Source organism: Chenopodium album, chromosome 16, assembly GCF_948465745.1.
Source record: "Chenopodium album chromosome 16, dcCheAlbu1.1, whole genome shotgun sequence".
In the NCBI taxonomy this organism is placed as follows: domain Eukaryota; kingdom Viridiplantae; phylum Streptophyta; class Magnoliopsida; order Caryophyllales; family Amaranthaceae; genus Chenopodium; species Chenopodium album.
Genome location: NC_137849.1, coordinates 46,185,983 through 46,207,246, shown reverse-complemented (window position 1 = coordinate 46,207,246; position 21,264 = coordinate 46,185,983). Strand labels below are relative to the sequence as shown.

General features: G+C 34.4%; 2 protein-coding genes and 1 pseudogene across 4 annotated transcripts; all 3 read left to right on the top strand.

Moving 5' to 3' along the window:
* The first annotated feature begins 240 nt into the window (after positions 1 to 240).
* Positions 241 to 6,778, top strand: LOC145586714 (ABC transporter E family member 2-like). 2 transcript variants are annotated; one of them, XM_081643616.1, is made up of 15 exons: positions 241 to 397; positions 1,294 to 1,434; positions 2,092 to 2,177; positions 2,325 to 2,422; positions 2,501 to 2,618; positions 2,702 to 2,791; positions 3,009 to 3,313; positions 3,417 to 3,612; positions 3,684 to 3,869; positions 4,040 to 4,309; positions 4,600 to 4,845; positions 5,084 to 5,226; positions 6,027 to 6,091; positions 6,178 to 6,304; positions 6,479 to 6,778. In XM_081643616.1, exons 2-12 carry the CDS (start codon positions 1,332 to 1,334, stop codon positions 5,201 to 5,203), a joined length of 1,818 nt encoding a protein of 605 aa, XP_081499742.1. In that variant the 5' UTR covers positions 241 to 397; positions 1,294 to 1,331; the 3' UTR covers positions 5,204 to 5,226; positions 6,027 to 6,091; positions 6,178 to 6,304; positions 6,479 to 6,778. The 2 variants fall into 2 exon arrangements, with proteins under 2 accessions (XP_081499742.1, XP_081499743.1); XM_081643617.1 differs by having other exon boundaries at positions 256 to 397; positions 1,324 to 1,434.
* Positions 6,779 to 10,130: 3,352 nt separating this feature from the next.
* Positions 10,131 to 13,349, top strand: LOC145584425 (ABC transporter E family member 2-like; annotated as a pseudogene). Its single transcript, XR_014100355.1, has 10 exons — positions 10,131 to 10,234; positions 10,318 to 10,435; positions 10,529 to 10,618; positions 10,818 to 11,122; positions 11,231 to 11,427; positions 11,505 to 11,678; positions 11,762 to 12,031; positions 12,329 to 12,574; positions 12,670 to 12,812; positions 13,282 to 13,349. The product of XR_014100355.1 is annotated as an ABC transporter E family member 2-like (transcript).
* Positions 13,350 to 16,327: 2,978 nt separating this feature from the next.
* On the top strand, positions 16,328 to 18,624 carry LOC145585607 (protein GRAVITROPIC IN THE LIGHT 1-like). Its single transcript, XM_081642312.1, has one exon. The coding sequence runs from the start codon at positions 16,548 to 16,550 to the stop codon at positions 17,961 to 17,963; it is 1,416 nt and encodes a 471-aa protein (XP_081498438.1). The 5' UTR covers positions 16,328 to 16,547; the 3' UTR covers positions 17,964 to 18,624.
* The last annotated feature ends 2,640 nt before the right edge of the window (positions 18,625 to 21,264 follow it).

Here is a 21,264-nt window from a genome sequence, read left to right as displayed (position 1 = left end):
TTATTTTTCCACATTCTTTCTCCTAATAAGTAATAAACCAATCTTAAAAAAAAAAAAAATAAAAAAAAATAAAAAAAAAAAAAAAGAAAAAGTGATAACCACCCTACGTAATTAACGGCTGGCTATGCTCAAGGTTCGGGTCAACCTGATTTTTTTTACTCTGTATCACCTAAATTGATTTTCACCTTTTTTTTCAGGTCGGATCATTTTTTTACATCTTCGGCGTTTGCGTGTCATTAATAATATTCCTTCCTCCTAGGTCTATTTTCTTTCCTCCCTTCTCACGCTTACGCTGCCTCGCTGCACCCCCTATCTCTCTCCTCCATTGAAGCGCACTCCGAATTCTCCATTGAAGCCGCTTTTGAGCTTTCTCTCCTCCGTTGAAGCGGCTTCCGAGGTAACATCCTTTTTCCTTTGATTATCGAATATCAATTTCACTATCTAGTATTAATCGTTGATTTAATTGTCAGTATATTCCATTTAGGGTTCTTCGAAGGTGGATTTTTGAACTATTGATTATACTCACTCAAGTTATAAAAGATTATGTAGAGCGATCTCGTTGCTAGAATTTTTCTGTTCATATTATTAAATTAGAGAAATTTAGCGTTATTTTAGTAATTGATTATTGAGTAATTTGGTTGCTAATGTGTTGCAGAACCCTTTATTTTTTGAACGGAATCATAATAATGAAAGTTTTCTCTCGGGATTCAGGGCGGTTGCCCCCTGCTTTTGCTCAGGGTCGGGCCTGAACCGCCAACTGGATCCCGACCTTGTTTATTGACTGGCACCGGTAGATGGCAACTTATTTTCTATCAATGTTGGATGTCGTGTTTCCGAGTGGCTGAGGTGGTTGTGGTTATGCCTGACTGGATCTCGAGCTTGTTCATGTCTTGGCACACTCTGGATTCATTATGCTTTGTTGCACCTCTAGGTTTAATGTAGGGTTAGATACTTAGCTATTAACTTATCTATTAATTGGATGTCGTGTTTTCCGAGAGGTTGAGATGGTTATATACTTATATGGGGGATGTCGATCTTATTATAGTTTGGCTTACTCTGGATTCAATTTGCTTTGTTGTACCTCCAGTTTTGGTATAATAGGGTTATATAGCAACTTATTCCCTATTAATGCTGGGTGTCGTGTTTTCTGAGAGTAGATGGTGATGCCTTACGCGTTTTCTCTTGCAAAATGCATGAGTGATGACAAGTCTTACCTTTTCCCCCTCTTGTGTAGTGTGATGATCCTTATTTGTGTTGGTAATTTTTTTGCTCTTTTCTCTCTTGGTGGTCCAGGTCTGTAGATTTCATCCTTCAATTCTACAGCAAGTAAGATGTCAGACCGTTTGACACGTATTGCGATTGTGAGCTCGGATCGATGTAAGCCAAAGAAGTGCCGTCAAGAGTGCAAAAAGAGTTGTCCTGTGGTCAAGACAGGTATGCAATTATTTGTGTGTACAATGATTTCTTGTTGTGGTGGAAATGATATACTTCAGCTGCGTGATTGACTTCTTTCCTTTTATGTTTATTCTGGATGATGCGCTTGTAGAATCTGTAGTCCATCTCTTTTAATGATGCATTTGTTTGTTCCCTATATTGATGATTTCATAATTGCAATGTATGCAAAATTGTAATGAATATCTACTTTCCAATGGCAACGATTTGCACGCTGATCTTATGGATTAACTTAAGAATGCTGTTTGAGGGTTCTATTCATTAGATTCATCATGTCATTGGGCATCGGTATTTCAAAAATTCTATCTTGCTTTATCTGTATGGTGCTACATGCTTCTATTTGTGTATGCATAGTCACATATTTGTGTGGTTCAATGTGGGAGTGAGAGAGAAAGGGTGTCTTATTTTTTGCAATTTACGATCCAAGAGTGTTTTTTATTTTATTTATTTTTATTTTTTATTTTTTATTTTTGAAAAAAACCTTATGAGACAACTAACAAAACTTTGTTTGGACTCTTGGTCATGGCTGGATGATGTCTTTGCTAGTCAGTTTGTGGCTGGAGTTTTGAATTGGTAGTCATGCTCATACACCTTATGACATGTGACCAACCTGTTATGATTTTACCTTTTTCATTTCAGGGAAGCTATGTATTGAGGTTGGCCCATTGACAAAACTTGCTTTCATTTCTGAGGAGCTGTGCATTGGATGCGGTATTTGTGTCAAGGTCAACACTATAAACTATGCTGCTATTCTCTGTTCTCTATCACTCATACACATGTGTTATATGCTTATATGAGAATATTACCACATTTTATGTTGCTGAGTGTGCCTGATTTTTTCTTTTGTTTTGATTGTGAAAATCTGGATTTAGAAATGCCCTTTTGAAGCAATTCAGATCATTAATCTTCCAAAAGATCTGAGTAAGGATACAACACACCGTTATGGCCCCAACACTTTCAAATTACACAGGTTAGCTTATTTGTGTCCTGTTGATTCTGGGTTCTTTTGACTCTTTTGGAATTTAATTTCAAAACTATTTCATTATAGGTTACCTGTCCCAAGACCAGGACAAGTTCTTGGCTTAGTGGGAACAAATGGTATTGGGAAGTCAACTGCTCTCAAAGTTTTGGCTGGAAAATTGAAGCCCAATTTGGGGAGGTTCAGCGTAATATGCTGAATTTTGATGATTTTGTTTATTGCTTCTTGATACCTTCTGCATATTTACGGGATAATATGTGTTTTCTGCAGAATCCACCTGACTGGCAGGAAATCTTAACATATTTCCGCGGATCGGAACTGCAAAATTATTTTACACGCATATTGGAAGATAATCTGAAGGTAGCTATATCCTCTTAGTTGATTATACTTTTAGTTCATTTTTACACAAAATCTGGAACTGATTATTACTGTTTTACTCATTTCCCTTTTTCTCTCTGTGCCCTTATTCATGCATGTGCTATGGTAGCGTGCTGAATGTATTATATAATAGATGTGAGCAATCCTTGTTTATTGTAGCCTCTTCATTGTCTTTTTGCTAATGCTTGTCTATGAATAGGCCAATATCAAACCTCAGTATGTGGATAATATTCCAAAGGCAGTCCAGGGCAATGTGGGAGAGGTCTTAGAACAAAAAGATGAGAGAGACATGAAGCTTGTACTCTGTGATGATCTGGAGCTGACTAAAGTTCTTGATCGTAAAGTGGGTGATCTATCTGGTGGTGAACTGCAGAGATTTGCCATTGCAGTTGTGGCTATGCAGAGTGGTGAAATATATATGTTTGACGAACCTTCAAGTTACTTGGATGTGAAGCAGAGACTCAAAGCTGCACGAGTTATTAGATCATTGCTGAGCCCCAAAAGGTATCTTTCAATATTTGATTTTTGCGACCCTTTATTTCAGGGCTTTCTACTGGAAGATAACTAATTCAAGCTCTTTTTGTCTTTTTAATTTTTGTGTTTTCAGCTATGTTATAGTTGTGGAGCATGATCTTAGTGTTCTAGACTATCTTTCAGACTTCATCTGCTGCTTATACGGTAAACCGGGTGCATATGGAGTTGTGACCTTGCCATTCTCTGTTAGAGAAGGAATCAATATATTCTTAGCAGGGTTTGTTCCCACTGAAAATCTTCGCTTCCGAGATGAATCTCTTACATTTAAGGTATTCTTCACAATGCATATCTTCTGGTTGCTCTCTATACATGTCAGTCATCTCATGTGTGATTTTCTTAGGTTGCCGAGACACCTCAAGATAATGCTGAGGAAGTTGAGACATATGCTCGATACAAATACCCAACAATGACAAAAACTCTCGGTGGTTTTAAAATGTGTGTCAAGGAAGGTGAATTTACAGATTCACAGATTATTGTGATGCTGGGAGAAAATGGAACAGGGAAGACAACATTTATCCGTATGCTGGTAATTTCTCTTTACATAAAAACTGCGAGTTGAACAGATCTGATTTTTTTTTTTTATATATATTTAAATGCGGGTTGCCTGGTTAGAGAAAATGAATAAAAATTGTCAAACGTCAAGATTTATGTTGAAAGGCTTTGGATATGAATACACTTTCAATTGTGAATTTTCAGGCTGGTATACTAAAGCCTGATGATGTGGAGTCTTCGGATGTGGATGTACCTGAATTTAACGTTTCTTACAAGCCCCAGAAAATTAGTCCAAAATTTCTAGGCTCTGTGAGGGCTCTTTTACATCAGAAGATAAGGGATTCATATACTCATCCTCAGTTTAATTCAGATGTCATGAAGCCTCTTCAGATTGAGCAGTTAATGGATCAAGAGGTTGTGAATCTATCTGGTGGAGAGTTGCAAAGAGTTGCATTAACTTTGTGTCTGGGAAAGGTATAGTTCTTCCTCTGGTTTCCTGTCTCTTTTTCTTTGTCCTGCCTTCTATTGTGTCAGTCCTTTGTTACAGTTGCATGATATACATGTGGGATCAGTAGAAATATGTTGTAATTTGTGTAGATGCATGTTCTTTAATTATAGATGACAGGAGGTCTTTAAACTTTACACTGTTTATCATATATCTTGTGATGGATCCTTGTTTTCTACTTAGTGAACGGATGAGTTTTATGTTTCGTAACTATCATAAGATGGCACAATTTGTGATTAATGATTTTGTACTTATGCAGCCTGCAGATATTTATTTGATAGATGAACCAAGTGCATATCTGGACTCCGAACAGCGTATAGTGGCTTCAAAGGTGATAAAGAGATTTATTCTCCATGCCAAGAAGACTGCATTTGTTGTTGAACATGATTTTATAATGGCAACATATTTAGCAGACAGAGTAGTTGTTTATGAGGGGATACCATCGGTAGATTGTACTGCCAATTCTCCCCAATCGTTGTTGAATGGAATGAATCTCTTCTTATCGGTAAGCCTCACCTTCTTTTCTTTTATACATGCATATCTATTTCAAAACTTTATTGAATATCACCTGAATCCACCAAGTTATGAAGTATCAATCGTAGTTGGATTTTATCAACATAGCCTTTCCTGGTATTTTGGACTCTTTGCAATGCCTTTTGCATAGTCTGCATATTTTTCTGTCTTATTTTGGTTCACGGTTATAACTTCTATCAACTTTATTTATTTATTCATTTTTATTGCAGCATCTGGATATCACATTTAGAAGGGACCCAACTAATTATCGTCCAAGGATTAACAAGCTAGAGTCTGCGAAGGACAGGGAGCAGAAAACAGCAGGGACTTATTATTACCTGGATGATTGATGGGGTTTTCACTTTTCACCAAGGTTTGTCATTCACTAGAATAAAACTTGTGTATTATTTTCTTTCTTCCCCCTTCCCCCCCCCCCCCCCCCCCCCCCCTATTTTCATTTTAATGAATATCTCTGTTATTCAACTATATTGCTCACTCTTAGTTAGTAATTAGAGGCTGATATTTTGGTTTATGCTGTAGTTCTATCTAGTAACAGTGCAAATTTGAGGGAGAGATGTTGTACTGTTTTTGTTTGTCTTTGTAACAGCTTTTGCCTTTTAGGGTTCCCGAAGAAGGATTAACTAGTATGTGTAGGAATCTGAACTACTAGTATTGCACTTCATTCAATGTCGTCAAAGATGTTTTTATTATTATTTTTTAATTTTCCATAGCTTTTAAAGCTTCCTTTTCTTGTCAAAAGGCTTTTACGCATAGCAGAATAACACTCAATTACAATTTACTACGGAGAACATACCTAGGAAGAATATGTAGGGAGGAAGAATAAGAGATTTTAAAATTGGAAATGACCTTGCCAAGGAATGCAATAGGATGTTTTCTAAGGGTTATGAGGATACCTTTACCAATATGTTTTGAGAAAAATAATTATTCAACTGTTGAATAATGGACTCCGTGAATTAGTTTCAGATATTTGTAAGTAGTTTATTTATTGAGGGATTTTTGCCTTAGATGTTGATGATTGGTGACTTGAAAATTACCATTAGAGTCATATTGTCGTAGGAACATGTTTCCTTTTTATCCTATGCTACAAATGTATTTATATTCTTTTCCACCAGCCAAAGTTTAAATCCTTGTGTTTGAAATCTGTCTTTACAGGAGTTTATGGTCACTACCCTTTGGATTTGTTGTTTCCTGCATCGGATGCACTGGGATGCTGCAAGGTTTTGACTCTAGATGCATTTTGTTGTCTGCCTTTGATCCTGTCATGTGGTTATTACTTATCACCTTTTCCTATGGAAACATGCAGTATTGGATATCAAATTCAGAGGGGACCTAGCTATTATCACCCAAGGATTGAGAAACTAGTCTCCGTGAAAGACAAGGAGCAGAAATCTGTCAACAAATTATTCCTGGATGATTGATGTGAATGTCATGTAGGTTTTTCCTTTACAGATAATTAATTAGTCTGTTTCCCCTACCCTCACTGTCCTTAAGCAAGACTGCACAAGTTACCCTTAACTGTTATTAATAATGTTATTCTGTATTAATTGATTTGCTCTCGTCACCAGCCAAATTTGATGCTTTATTTTTTGATACCATCCTTGCAGGAGTCTGTGGAATTGTATGTTGGCTATTGTTTCTTGGAGCTTAGGAGACTGAATGATTGGAAGAGGTTGTTTGAGGGTGGCAATTTTTTATCGTCCTGCTCGTATACTGATTCCTGTTTCTGCTAGCCTTTGTACTAATATTCTCTGAAGCATATGATCTCTACTATTTTGACTAATTCTGCAACAGGAGGTTTTCTTATGCTGCATGTTTATCGTTGTTATTAGTGTGACTGTTTGAGTGGATTTTGGCCTTGGCCAATTTTGACATGGATCAGAAATAGATTAGAATGTTCTTGCTAATGGGGCCGAATAAAATGTTGTGCTTGATATATTTCGGTGCAAAGAATATATCTTTACGTTGATACAAAATCTGTGTTATACCTAGTGCCAACTGCCAAGTATTATTTTGAACCGTGAAATGCTGCTGTTTTGAGTCTAAACTGTCCCCAAGTATACAATTTGGATGTACTACATGAAAACATTTTTATGTTTTAGTCAATTGACTTGTCACAATAACTTAACACATGTCTACGGATTCAACTTAGCTGTGGTTGATGAAACATATCTATGTTTCGGTCCAAAATGGTGTTTCGCTTACTCACGCTTGTAGTTCATATGCATGTCCATGTATCGTGGCAAGCGAACTTGAGTTCAGCTACCGTGTACTTTATAGTTACGCATTATCAAGTCGGTGGCAGACTTCAAAACAGTAGTTTTCCTATTGACTTTTTGTGCTATTGACTTTTTGCGCTATTTATGCGTTTATATTGCTCATAATTTTAATAAATAAAAAAAATTGGGCGGAGTTTAGTTTGAATGGCAAGTCACTTATTGTTTTTAAAAATATATTAGTTGACTTGGGTGAGTTTTTGACCTTTTTGTAATGTGATAAACATATTACAACTGATATCTCATACTCTCTCTGTCACTCAATTACATTCCTATTTTCCTTTTTTTAGCAAGTGAATTTTTACCAAATTATCCTTATTCTCCAAATTTATTTCTCAAAATGTCCTCAAATTATCCCTAAATCAGTGTGATGTGATATTACTTTAATTACTTTTCTGTTTGGTAATTAATTGGTTGCACATAAACCATAATTTGATTGGTCTATGTGAACAATTGCAGTCCATGTGTAACACAATAAATGAATTTGATTGGTCCTTTTATTTTTCATAAATAAATGTGATTGATTCTTTTTCCTGTTCAAAGGATGATGACATGTGCAAACATTTAATATCATTATGATTTGTTTTATTCAAAAACAACAATAAATGACTTATAATTCACATTGTACTTTCAAATCATGGGTTTTAAGACTACTCCAAGTTCCTTAATTCCTGTGTAAATTTAGAAATAGGAATGTAATTTAGGGACGAAGGGAGTAGTACTTCAATGGAAAAAAAAAAAAAATCCAACCTTCAAAACTCAGGGCCTGTTCACATTTACTTAATTTCAGTTCAGTTCAGTTCAGCTCCAATCAGTTCAGTTCAGTTCAGTTCCAATCAGTTCAGTTCAGTTCAGTTCAGTTCAGCTTTTAATTTCCCTCTCACGTAAAATATTCATTTCAGCTCAATTCAGTTTAGTTCAGTTCAGTTCCAATCAGTTCAGTTCAGTTCAGTTCAGCTTCAATCAGTTCAGTTCAGTTCAGTAAATATGAACAGGCCCTCAAATATTGTTAAATCTGATAAAATTAACCTTTAGCAACCTAAAAACCCTAAAATTGTATGTAGTATGACTGTATTGACTTAATAAATTACAATTATTGCTTTCAAAAAAAAAAAAAAAAAATACAATTATTTATTTTGGTAAATTTTATGGTATAATTTGATTTTCCTAGTAATTGAACAAAATTATTTTGTAAATAAGTATATTTTGTAAAACACTTTAATATTAATTTCATATCTATTGACATAAAATATTGTAATTGATTGCGATTGGAAATTTTCTTTCTTATCTTTTAAATACGGAGCAATTAGTTTTCTTATTAGATAATCCATATTTTACTTATTTAAATATTTAGGTTAGTTGTTTTACTTGAGCTCCAAGTCTTATGCCAAGATATTGTAACAAATTTTTGGAATTTGTCAACAAACAAACAAATAACTTCAACGCCCTAGCGCTCCCGTCCTCCTCGTCGTCATCATCATCAATTCAGCATCCTCTATTCTTAGCATTGCTTTTATTTTCTCAAAGGTTAGGATTCGTTTATGTAATATTCGTTCTTTTAATTAAAATATTGTTTCTAAGTGTTACTCATAAACTCGTTAATTTTAGTTCGCAATTTTGCATTGGACCATCTTTTTTTTTTTTTTTTTTTTTTTTTTTTTTTTATTTTTTATATATATATATATATATATACGTCAATGAAATTTATATGTCAAAAAGTTAACAATTTGTATATCTGAATTCTAATATACATTGTATATTTCTAGAGTTTGATTGATTATGGGATTAAGGCTTTGATTGATTGATTTTAGAGTTTCAAATTTTATAAAGAATTTCAGTCATAGTTGCTTTGGACTTTTGAATGTGACAATAACTTCTAAAAATTATTAGTATTAGTGATTGTTAGAGTTTGTTTTGTGGTACGTTGATAATTATATATAGATTGAACTTCTGTTTTTCAAATTAGTAATACGGTATTTTGATACATATACTGCTTTGATTCTTTTGTTCTTTTAGTTTTTTAAGGTTACGTTGTTTGCTTAGGGTCTGTTCTATTCACCTTATTTTCACAAAAGTTCAGATAAGTTCACTTAATTTTAGATAAATTCAATTCAGGTTTAATAAGTTCGGCTATCTATTTATAAATTATACTTCGTAAAATCAGGTAAATAGAACACAACCTTAGTTTGATTTACAAGCATATATGTAATATATTTATTTTTTTTCAAAAGGTAAGAACAGGGTGCCCCTCCTGTCACAGTAGGGGGATCGAACCCAGACAGTCCTGGGGGAGATGGAGGGACAAACCATCCCTCCACTCCATGATCCTCAACATATATGTAATATGTATAGCTTTTGTTAATCATTTTTCGTCTATGATACAATTATGTTGTTTTTTTTGGTTATTGTTGTTGTTTGTTCTTGTCAAGTCTGAAGTTTGTTGTTTTTTCTTCTTCTAAAGTACGACAGTCATGATGAAAGACCGTTTGCCACGTATTGCGATAGTGAACTCTGATCGTAGCAACCCCAAAAACTGCAGTCTGGAGTGTAAAAAGAGCTGTCCTGTTCAGACAGGTATGCAATTGTTTTTGTGTAAACCAACTTTTATTTGTTAATGATGCATTCATTTGCTCACACTTGTGTAAAAAACATATCTATGTGTATTGAGTTATTTTTCTTAGTGAAATATATGCTTTGCAAACCATATGATCTATCTGTGCCCCAACAGGATCTGATTAGCCTTTCTCAATTTCAGGGAAACGATGTATTGAGATTAGATCAGTAACACAAGATAAAAAAACTCGCGTTCATTTTAGAGGAACTGTGCATTGGTTGTGGTATTGGTACTCAGGTCATCACTGTAAACTGTGCTACTTATCATTGTTTACACTAACTCATACACATATGTCCTCACATGCACATGATGTATTATGGTTGTTCAGCGTGTTTGATTATTACTTTTGTTTTGATTGTGGATTGATGGATGCAGAAATGTCCTTTTGGAGCAATTCAGATCATTAATCTTCCGAAAGATCTGAACAAAGATACAACACATCGTTATGGCCCCAACACCTTCAAATTACATAGGTTAGTTAGTTGATATGTGGTGTGTTCACGATGGATTCTTTTAATTCTTTTGAGGTCTTAACTGTAGAGTTTCTTAATTACAGGTTACCTGTTCCGAGACCAGGACAAGTTCTTGGCTTAGTGGGAACAAATGGCATTGGGAAGACTACTGCTCTCAAAGTTTTGGCTGGAAAATTGAATCCCAATTTGGGGAGATTTGATGTAATATGCTTAATTTTGATGACTTTTTGTTATTGCTTCCTGATATCTTTTTCTTATTTACTGAATATACTTATACTGTATGTTTTTCTGCAGAATCCGCCTAACTGGCAGGAAATCTTAACTTATTTCCGCGGATCAGAACTGCAAAAGTATTTTATGCGCATATTGGAAGATAATCTGAAGGTGGCTATACCCTCTTGATTCATTGTACTTCTAGTTCTTTCTTACGCCAAAAGATATGAAATGATGATTACTGTATTACTCATTCAGTATTTACTTACTGAGTCAGTGAGTCCTTTTCGTGATGGTGTCATGGATAATGTGCTGAATGTGGAATGAGCATTTCTTGTTGTTTAATGTTGCCTCGTCTATGTGTGAATAGGCCAAAATCAAGCCGCAGTATGTGGATAACATTCCAAATGAAGTACAGGGAAATGTTGGAGAGGTCTTAGCTAAAATAGACGAGAAGGACATGAAGGCTTCTCTCTGCAATGATCTGGAGCTGAATAAAGTTGAAGATCGTAAAGTGGGAGATCTATCAGGGGGTGAACTGCAGAGGTTTGTGATTGCAGCTGTGGCTATGAGTAGTGGTGTTATATATATGTTTGATGAACCTTCAAGTTACTTGGATGTGAAACAAAGGCTCAAAGCTGCCAAAGTTATCAGATCATTGCTGAACCCCCAAAGGTATAGTTTCACATTTGATCTTTCTTGACTTCTTTTTTGGAGTTGTACAGGAAGATAACTACTAGTAACTGATAAGCTGATTTTTCCTTGTTTAATTTTGTGTTTCAGCTATGTCATTGTCGTGGAGCACGATCTTAGTGTTTTAGACTATCTATCAGACTTTATTTGTTGCTTATATGGTAAACCGGGTGCATATGGAGTTGTGACCCTGCCATATTCTGTTAGAGAAGGAATCAATATATTCTTGGCAGGATTCATACCCACAGAAAATCTTCGATTTCGTGCTGAATCTCTTGCATTCAAGGTATGCTTCCTTGTACATAACATACTTCCGGTAGCTCTTTTATTTTGTCAATTAACTCATGTTTGATTATATTCAGGTTTGCTGAGACACCTAATGCTGAGGAGATTGAGTCACATGCTCTATACAAATACCCAACGATGACAAAAACTCTGGGTGGTTTTAAAATGTGTGTTATGGAAGGTGAATTTACAGATTCACAGATTGATGCTGGGAGAAAATGGAACAGGGAAGACAACATTTATTAAGATGCTGGTAATTTTTTCATTTCATAAATCTTTAAATTTTCTCAGAAATATATACTTAATCTGAGGTTAGTTTCAATTTTGAATTTTCAGGCTGGTAAATTGAAGCCAGATACTGTGGAAGCTTCGGATGTGGAAGTACCTGAATTTAATGTTTCTGACAAGCCCCAGAAGATTAGTCCAACGTTCAAAGGTTCCGTGAGGGAGTACTTACATAGGAAGATAATGGATTCATACACTCTACCTCAGTTTGTCTCAGATGTCATGAAGCCTCTTCAGATACAGCAGTTAATGGATCAGCAAGTCGAAAATCTATCTGGTGGAGAATTGCAGAGAGTTGCATTAGCTGTGTGTCTAGGAAAGGTAGACTTGTTAGCTAATTTCCTGTATCTGTTCTCCCTCTTGCTTATGTCTCAGTCTGTGGCTATTGTTTTGTGATTCATGTGTCGAATCATTGAGTATATATTGTAGTACATTTTGTGAAGATACATGTTCTTTACCCTTTAGCATCTTTAGATGACAAGAGGTCTCTACACCATGCTATATTGTTTATCGACTGCCTTTATATGGATCCTTATTTTTTGCTTAAGTGAATGGCTGAAATGTATGTTTCATAAGAAGTATGACACAGTTAATACTAACCATTTTGTACTCATGCAGCCTGCAGACATTTATTTGATAGATGAACCAAGTGCATATCTGGATTCTGAGCAGCGTATTGTGGCTTCAAAGTTGATAAAGAGATTTATTCTCCATGCCAAAAAGACTGCATTTGTTGTTGAGCATGATATCATAATGGCAACATATCTTGCAGACAGAGTAATTTTTTATGAAGGGACACCATCGGTGGATTGTACTGCAACCTCTCCTCAGTCGTTGTTGAAGGGAATGAATCTTTTCTTATCGGTTAGTTTGAATTTCTTTCTACATCTTAATCATGTTTATGCTATATGGACTAGTGAACTATAATTTATGTCACCTATTGCTCGAAAAAATTGCAGCATCTGGATATTACATTCAGAAAGGACCCAACTAATTATCGAACAAGGATTAACAAGCTTGATTCCGCAAAGGATAGGGAACAGAAATCAGCAGGGACTTGTTACTACCTTGATAATTGATGGGGTGTTCAGTTTTCACCAAGGTTTGTCCTTCGAAAGAATAAAAATTGTGTACTGTTTTCTGTCTTCCTCTTTTCTTCTAGTGAAGCTTATTAGCCATGTCATTCAAGTTGCTAGCTTTAGTTTGTTTTTAGAAGCTGATCTTAGGTTTAAATTGTTGGTTTATCAGCTGACTAACTCTGCAGTTCTGAGGCAGAGGAGCAGTAATGTTTTCGTGTGTCTTTGCCAAAGAAGTGTCTTTGTTTATTCATATCAAAATAAGTCTTATGGACTATTGTTCAAATGATATATAATTATGTACTGAACTATGTTAATGGTCAAAATCTAAAGCTCAATAATGGAAGGGATAGCTCAGATAGAACTTAGTACATTTTATTTTTAGACTTAAGTGATAGGTGTTTCAAATATATCATCACGCTGCTACAATAAGGATGATTTGCCTTTCCAACAGGCTAACTATAATTTCTTTGTGTTTGAAATTTGTTTTTACAGGACTTGAAGGTCACAACCTCAAGGGATATATGCTGTTTCCATCATCGGAAGCATTGGGATGCTGCAAGGTTTTGATTCATTTTAAATTTCATTACTGGTCTTGTTTATGTTCCTGTGTAAGTGAACTTGTGATTATTACTTAGCAGCCTTTCCTCCGACAAGTGCAGCATCTGGATATCGCATACAGAAGGGACTTAACAAATCATCGCTTAAGGATTGACAAACTATACCCCATTAAAGATATGAGGCAAGTTTTCTAGTTCTGTTATCTAACAATGTACACAATTGCCATTAGTTTTTTATGGCTAGCTGAGGCTAATGGTCTTAGGAACAGTACAAATCTAATCAGGAATAGTTGTCACCCGCTAAAGCCCGAAATCCTTATGCTTAACATCCATCCTTGCAGGAGCTTATGTAACTAGCTTATGGAATTGGATGCATTGCTGGCTATTGTTTCTTAGAGTCAAGGAAGCTGATCAATTGAACGAGGTTGATTCGAGGGTAGCAATTTTTATTGGCCTGCTGGCATACTGATATCTGTTTCTGCAAGCTCTGTACTATTATTTCTTGACTGATATTGCGCCGAGTTTGAGCAGGAGGCTTGCTTAAGCTACTGGTTTATGCACGCCTTTCTTACTAGTGTGAGTTTACTAGGCTTGGCCAATAGGCCCAATAATGACATGGATCACATAAAAATATTTTACTAGTTTGAGTTCACTAGTATATGTTTGAGAATTCTTTTGCTAATGAAAAATAAACTTGTTAAATTGTTTTCAACTTGCTGTATTATACGAAGTACTATATATTGGGTTGTGAAATGCTTGAAGAATTTCATAAAGATTAGTTTGTAGTTAACTCAAATTCAGGCATTCATGTCTCACAAGAGTGCACGCCCAAGTACCAAACTCATCTATTATTATTGAAACATTTCAATGTTTTGATTCGAATGAGGTATTACATATTAAAATTTGCACACACTAATGATGATTTCATACCTTCTGAGTTTAGCAACGATTAAGGATTTGCTCTCTTCATCTTATTTCAAAAGTTTATACCTCCATATTTTTGTTTTATATTTTTATTTTTTGAAAGACTTTTGTTTTATATTATTAAGTATTATATTTATAATGTCAAAGTTTAATTAAATTTAGAGATTGACCACACAAAATTAAAACTTGTATAATTCAAATGAGAGCACCATTTTCCACACCCTAAGGCTCCGTTCTCTTCATCTTATTTTTGCTGAACTGAAATTATTTTTACTAAAACAAAATAATATTTGTTGAACTTAAATTATTTTTACTGAACTTAAATTATTTTTGCTGAACTGAAATTATTTTTACTGATTTTCTATTATAATTCTTCTTTAAGAAAACTGAATTTTACTAAACTGAACTTATTTTTACTGAACTGAAATTATTTTTACTGAAATAAAATTAATTTTACTGAACTGGACTTATTTTTACTGAAACTGAAATTATTTTTACTTAATATTATTTTTTTAAGGTGAAGAGAACATGACCTAAGTTGGCCAACAAATTTCATTCGTTTTGATTTCTAAAGCTTGTCGCACCACATTATAGAAACAAGTGATAAAATTGATGATCTAATTATGGATATAAATGTATATACATTGGTTAAAGAATAAGTTCAACATGCTATATGTTTTTTTTTTATTATTATTTTTTTTAAAGGTAATTCAATATGTTTCGAGAAACATTTAGAAGCCTTACTTTCTCACTCCTATTTTTTAATTTGTTACACTTTCTAAGTTCTTGCATGAATTCATGGAAGGCAATCATTGTCTATGCATGAAGTAGAAGCCTTACAAATCAAAAGTTAACTTTGTGCGTTATAAAGGTGGGTTTGCAATCTTTGCATGAAGTTCTTATTTTAATTTATAACTAATATATATATATATTTTTTTTTAATTTTTTAGGCATAAAGTAAAAAAACACTAAATGAGCAAAAGAACTAACGTGATAAAAGTTAAATATAAAAAAAGGGAATTTATAAGTTTCATATAAAGTTGTGATCACTTTGTGGAGCAAACAATTATTGAGCCCCTAAAGTCCTAAACTATGTTTCACTCCTTAAAAGACTAGTCAAAGTTAGTGAGTTGTAATGGTAGATCATGTTTCTTATGGTCTAGATCTTGTTTCCCATTATGTTAAAATAGCAGTGGTATCCTAGATTTTTCTAATAATAGTACAAATAAACTTTAGGGATGTGTAATAATTTATTTCTAATGATTATTAGCCAATTAGCTATATAAAATACATAAATGATAAATTATAGTACTCCGTTTTAATTAAATTCATTCGTACATATAATTGGTTTGTAAAAGGTACTACGAGTAGTATTATTTTGATTTGTAGTACTTATTGCCTCAGTGGGAAAATTTGTTCATTAAATTTGTCATAACACAACCTAAAAGTATTTTAAGTGAGAAAAAGAAAGCTACAAGTATCAAACCAATAAATTATACGGAGTACAAAGTATATTGTATTGTTTGCATATTATTTTGTTTTATTGCTATATGTGATCTACAAGCTCAATTATTTATAATGAAGTATTTAACAATCTTAATCATCAAAACTCATAAAATCCTTCATATATCATCTCTACCATCATTTGGTATACGAAATTTGAGTTTGTAGTTTTCATTAAATAAAAAAAGTCAAAATTATTAAAGAAATCTAAAAGGACAATTAGATGCATTATTCTAATGGTCAATGAAACAAAAAGTCCACTCATGTAGTATTGTGATTAAATAAATTAACAAATTTATTCTTATTACAACTACTCAACTAGGAACTTGAGCCAATTAGGAGCTAATCCGATATCATTTCAAATCCAGCACACACAACTCATATAAACAATACAGTCATGCAAAATATTGTAAAACTTTCAATATACACATTCGCCCATTATCTTTCAAACACAAAATATTCAAATCCATCTTAATCAAAATCTCATATATACTCATACAAATTAAATAAGTATTCCGCAAAATAGTACTCCCTCCATCCCGAATAATCCGTATTTCACACTCCCCCACCTACACTCATTCCTTACTTCCATTACTTCCCTATCCCCCGTAATCACCTAATCCCCACAACGGTAAAATAATTATCCTAATTCCTTTCTTCTCTCTGTTCATCTCCTTCCCCCAAAATAATTCTTGATGTCGAACAACTTTCTGGGAATTCCTTGATTCATCATCATTTCACACTTGCTTTTTTAATCAAATACCTCTATTAATTATGCCGGAAATGGAGGGATCAATCAAACCCCCTCAAATTTCTGAAATGTTCCAGAAATTCGCCTTCTCTTTCAAATCCAAAGCTCTTGAATTTTTTGCTGATGATTCTGAAAAATTCTCTCTCCTTGATGCTGGTGATGATGGTACTCCCGATGAATTCATCTCCAATCAGAAAGTCGTTGTAAATAAGCCTGACCCACCTCAAGAAGTTGGTCCAATTTCTCAGAAAGGTAAAGTTCCCTCAAATCCCCAATTTAATCAAACCCTAATTACTTCATTGTTTGCTTCAATTTCATCGTTTGAGGCTTCTTATCTTCAATTGCAAACTGCCCATGTTCCTGTTTTTGATGCGGAAGTATTAAGGAATGCTGATGAGTCTTTAGTTTCTCATCTTCAGACCCTTTCTGAGTTTAAGCAGTTGTATAAGAATTACTACCAGAACCCTAATTTTAGTGTTGAATTTTCAACTGGGTCTTGTTTAGAATTTCAAGTTAATGAGAATCAGCATAAGCTTAGGGCTCTTAAGTCTGTCTTTAATCGTTTACAGTCTGAAATTGATGTTAAGGATGAGGAGGTTTCGAGTTTGAGGCGGAAATTGGAGGGATTGAATCGGGTGAATTCGAGGTTGTCGAAAAGGTTGTCCCTTGGTTCTTCAAGGGAGGAGGAGGGTTCTGAGGTTTTGCTAACAGTTAGAGTGTTTGATAGGATGTTATGTGAGGCATTTAGTTATTCTCATAGGTTTACGAAAGTTTTGATTGGGTTGATGAAGAAGGCACATTGGGATTTGGATTTGGTAGCGAGCTCGGTATATTCGGGTGTTAATTATGTTAAGAAGGCGCACAATCGGTATGCTTTGTTGTCATATGTTTGTTTGAGGATGTTTCAAGGGTTTGATTTGGAGGATTTCGGGTTAGGTAAGGAAGGCGGTGTTTGCAACGGTCATGTTTCATCCTCTAAGGGTGAGGAGAAAGTTTCATTACAGCAGTTAAAGGAGCATGTATCAGTCAATCCAATGGAGATCTTGAGAAAGAATCCAAGCTGTGACTTTTCAAAGTTTTGCGAGAGGAAGTATCAAGAACTCATCCACCCAACTATGGAATCTTCAATTTTCAACAACTTGGATCAGGATGAAGTTATAATAAATTCATGGAAATCATTGGGTGAATTTTATGAGTCATTCGTCAAGATGGCAAGCTCAGTTTGGGCATTGCATAAGCTTGCCTTTTCATTTGATCCTGTTGTGGATATATTCCAAGTGGAGAGAGATGTTGAGTTTTCAATGGTATACATGGAGGATGTAACTAGGAGATGTAAGTATCCTTGCAAAACAAGGCCAAAAGTCGGATTCACAGTAGTTCCAGGCTTTAAGATTGGGCAGACAATTATTCAGTCACAGGTTTATTTGATAGGCATGTAATCCGTAGATTAACTGAGACTAATGATCTCAAAATTCATTATGAAAGTGTGACTAGGATCAAAGTAACTGCATATTGAGCCCAAGTTAGTGTTCCAAAATTTTTGGCTTCTAGAGAATCTGGGTGATGTTATGTGTTTCTGGAAAGCATCAGCTATGATGACATATCCTAATTGTCTTAAAAATGAGAGTTTGCACAATTGCCGGTTCAGTATCCCTGAGAGGCAGATGAGAGTCAATTTGTGAAGCTGGAAAGCTTGGCTTTCAATACCACTGAAGGTTGTTGTTCCATCTCCAGGTACAGTTGTTAAAGAGGATCCCAGTTTTTGCTCATATTCCATATACTTCATATTATTTGTGTTCTTAGTTTTGTTTTGTATGTTGAGTCCATAGGATTAAATGTAAAGAATGCTTATAAACTAGTCTCATGAAAATGTACTACGTACAGTACGTTGGAAGGTTCTTGTTGAGAGTGAATACATAATTAATTTGTGTAACTAAATCTTGTATTGAGAAAGAGAGAAAACGGCAATATGTGTATATTGTTGTTACCTTTAACTGTATATATACCAGTCTTTCATATGGCAGCTTTGTTGTTGAATTTTACTTATCATTTAGGTGTATATTACATTGTACTGGTATATCAGTTCAATTAATTTTCTAATTAACATAGCTCTTGTTCTGGTTCTCATTTTGAATAAAGGGATATGATTGTATTTTATTTAGTAATCTCATTTTCTCATTGATAAAGACAAGTACTTTCATTCAAAATAAGACCCTGGACAACTATGGAAGTGCCATGCAGGAAAACCCTCCTGTTAAGTTAAAAAATCCTCTCCTATGACAATTGAGTTGAGACGAGCACAAAGCCATCTTCCTCAGGAAGGGATCACAATTTCTATGATACTTGCATCTGCTTGAATGTTTTCATCTGACAAGCTACATCTGATAATTGGTCAAATACTGCTATTTTTGCTCTGCTTATCAGTTTGTTGTACATGAGTAACATGACTGCATGACATATGCAATTTCACATTCTGAGTTATTATATTGAGAATTTTACTTGAAAGTTGAATGTCCAGTTACCTGTATTCTGTCGGTAAGTTAACACTTGAGATCACAATCAGTACATGTTCTTATGTCTAGTTTTCAGGTGCATTAGCAGTGTTTTCCAGTGGTTCTGGAGCACATTCCTTGCTCAGTTGTGCTGTTTGGTCACAATGGTTGATGACTTGATGTGACATTTCTTTGTCATAGAACCATGAATGCTTATGACTGAGGGTCATCCATGGGTCAATTGTTGGCTCCATAACAAGTAAAAATGGACAATCCTTTTAAAATTTACAAAATCACTCTGAGTCTCAGACTGCCTCTCAATTTTGCTGGAGGGCCACCTGCAGTTGGCCCTTCTCAGTTTGCTATTAATGCTATTCTTACGTGTTCTTTGGACTCCAGCTCGAGTCCAAAGAATTCTTGAGACTGGGTATTTCTCATCCAATGCGGTGGTTCTGTTTTAATGAGCAAATTTCAGGCTTCGTTTTCTCCCCTAATTTTTTTTAAGGAAAAAAACTTCAGATATGGGGTTTTCAGGTGGAAAGAATGAATTCTTAGCACATGTGGTATGAATCACATTAAATCACAGTATCACTAAGGACTCTGATTTTGTTTGATTCAACTGTGATTTTCTGGGAAACTTCTTGATATGAGCACAGTTAGCAAACTGCAATGCTTGGTTCTACCTTTGTTTTCCCCCTTTTCAAGTAAGGAAACAGCAGCTCCCTATCTCAGGGAGGGCGGGTGGACAATGTGTCTCAAACCCGGGTCTACACTGCAACGGGATATGTTAGATAAGGGTGGCTACTAAAGAGCTGCACCTCACCGGCACAAGTGCTTGTATCCCCTCACTTCCTCATTCTGTCCCTGCATCTTTGTATTAAAAAAAAGAAACCAAATTTCGTGCATGTTTTGTACAGTATTCCTGCAAGTAGTTATGATGAGTTTCCCCACTGAAGGTCTGAAGGAGCAGATTAGATGTTCTTATCTCCATCCCCTGTTTTCCTGGGAGCTGCTTATTTTTATGGAACATTTTCCATTTTCCTGAGATTCGTGTGTTTGCTGTAATTATGATAAACTGATCAAATTCCAATATTCTGCACTATGGCCAACGCATGTAATGCAACTTCAATTAAAATTTGTGATCTTCATAAACTCAATTTTCCCAGTCGTTTTACAATTCTCCATGATCTAAATGTGGATGTCTTTATTCATTTTGAAGAAAAACGGAGGAAAAATTATCTGATATATTGTGTGCTGTTAACAATTTAAAATTAAATCGCTGTAAATAGTATTCCGTACTTTGTATGAACTTTAGAATTTACCACATTGATCAATGCTAATTCGTATTCATTTCTCAGTTTTTGTTGACATAAACCTCCCGTTCCCAATCCCGTCTTAGTGTCATGAATTGAAATAAGAATCAAGCTTTCATACTGTACCTCATTCCGTTAAATCTGTATTAATTTGACTTTTACACATAAACCTATTTTGACCATTAATATCTTTATTAATAATGAGTTAACTATATCGATAGTTATTTTTTTTTTTTAAAAGTCCGAATTATGATAAACTTATAACAAGATCATTGATGTTAAATGTTGTTGATCAAAAAATTTCGGATCTATATGTTACAAAATCACAGCGAATAAGGAGTTGGGGCCTAGAGGCAAAGACTAAGCAATTGCGTATGTAATGTCAAGTTTGAATTCTCTTTTCACCTGTAATTTGTAATTTCATGACTTATTTGAAAAAAAATATAACTCCATTCATTATAGCCCTGTTCTTTCAAGTTGAACCAGATTGAACTGAATTACGAGTATTAAAGTAAAAACGACCGAATTGTAATTAAGTCAAAAAAAAAAAAAAAAAAAACAAGGTCTATTCCTCAATCTCTGCATACATATCATATGCAGTGTAGATTTATTAATAATGAGATGACAGTTAGATGATTATAGTACAAATATATGTTATGATTGGACAGGGATTGATGTCAATTCAAATGTGACATTAGATAGTTAGGTAGTTTCATTAAAGTAGAAAGGACAGATATGTTGGGGCAGATACAAACAAGTAGGAATCTATAAATAATTACTCAATAAGTCAGTAGTAAATACAAGTATAAACATATATATTTATGTTAAACACATACATCAACTTTACTATAAACTCAATCTATAAATATATAAATACAGCTATAGTATAGTATTAGATCTTGCTAGATGAGAGATCTGACTAATAATCTATAGCC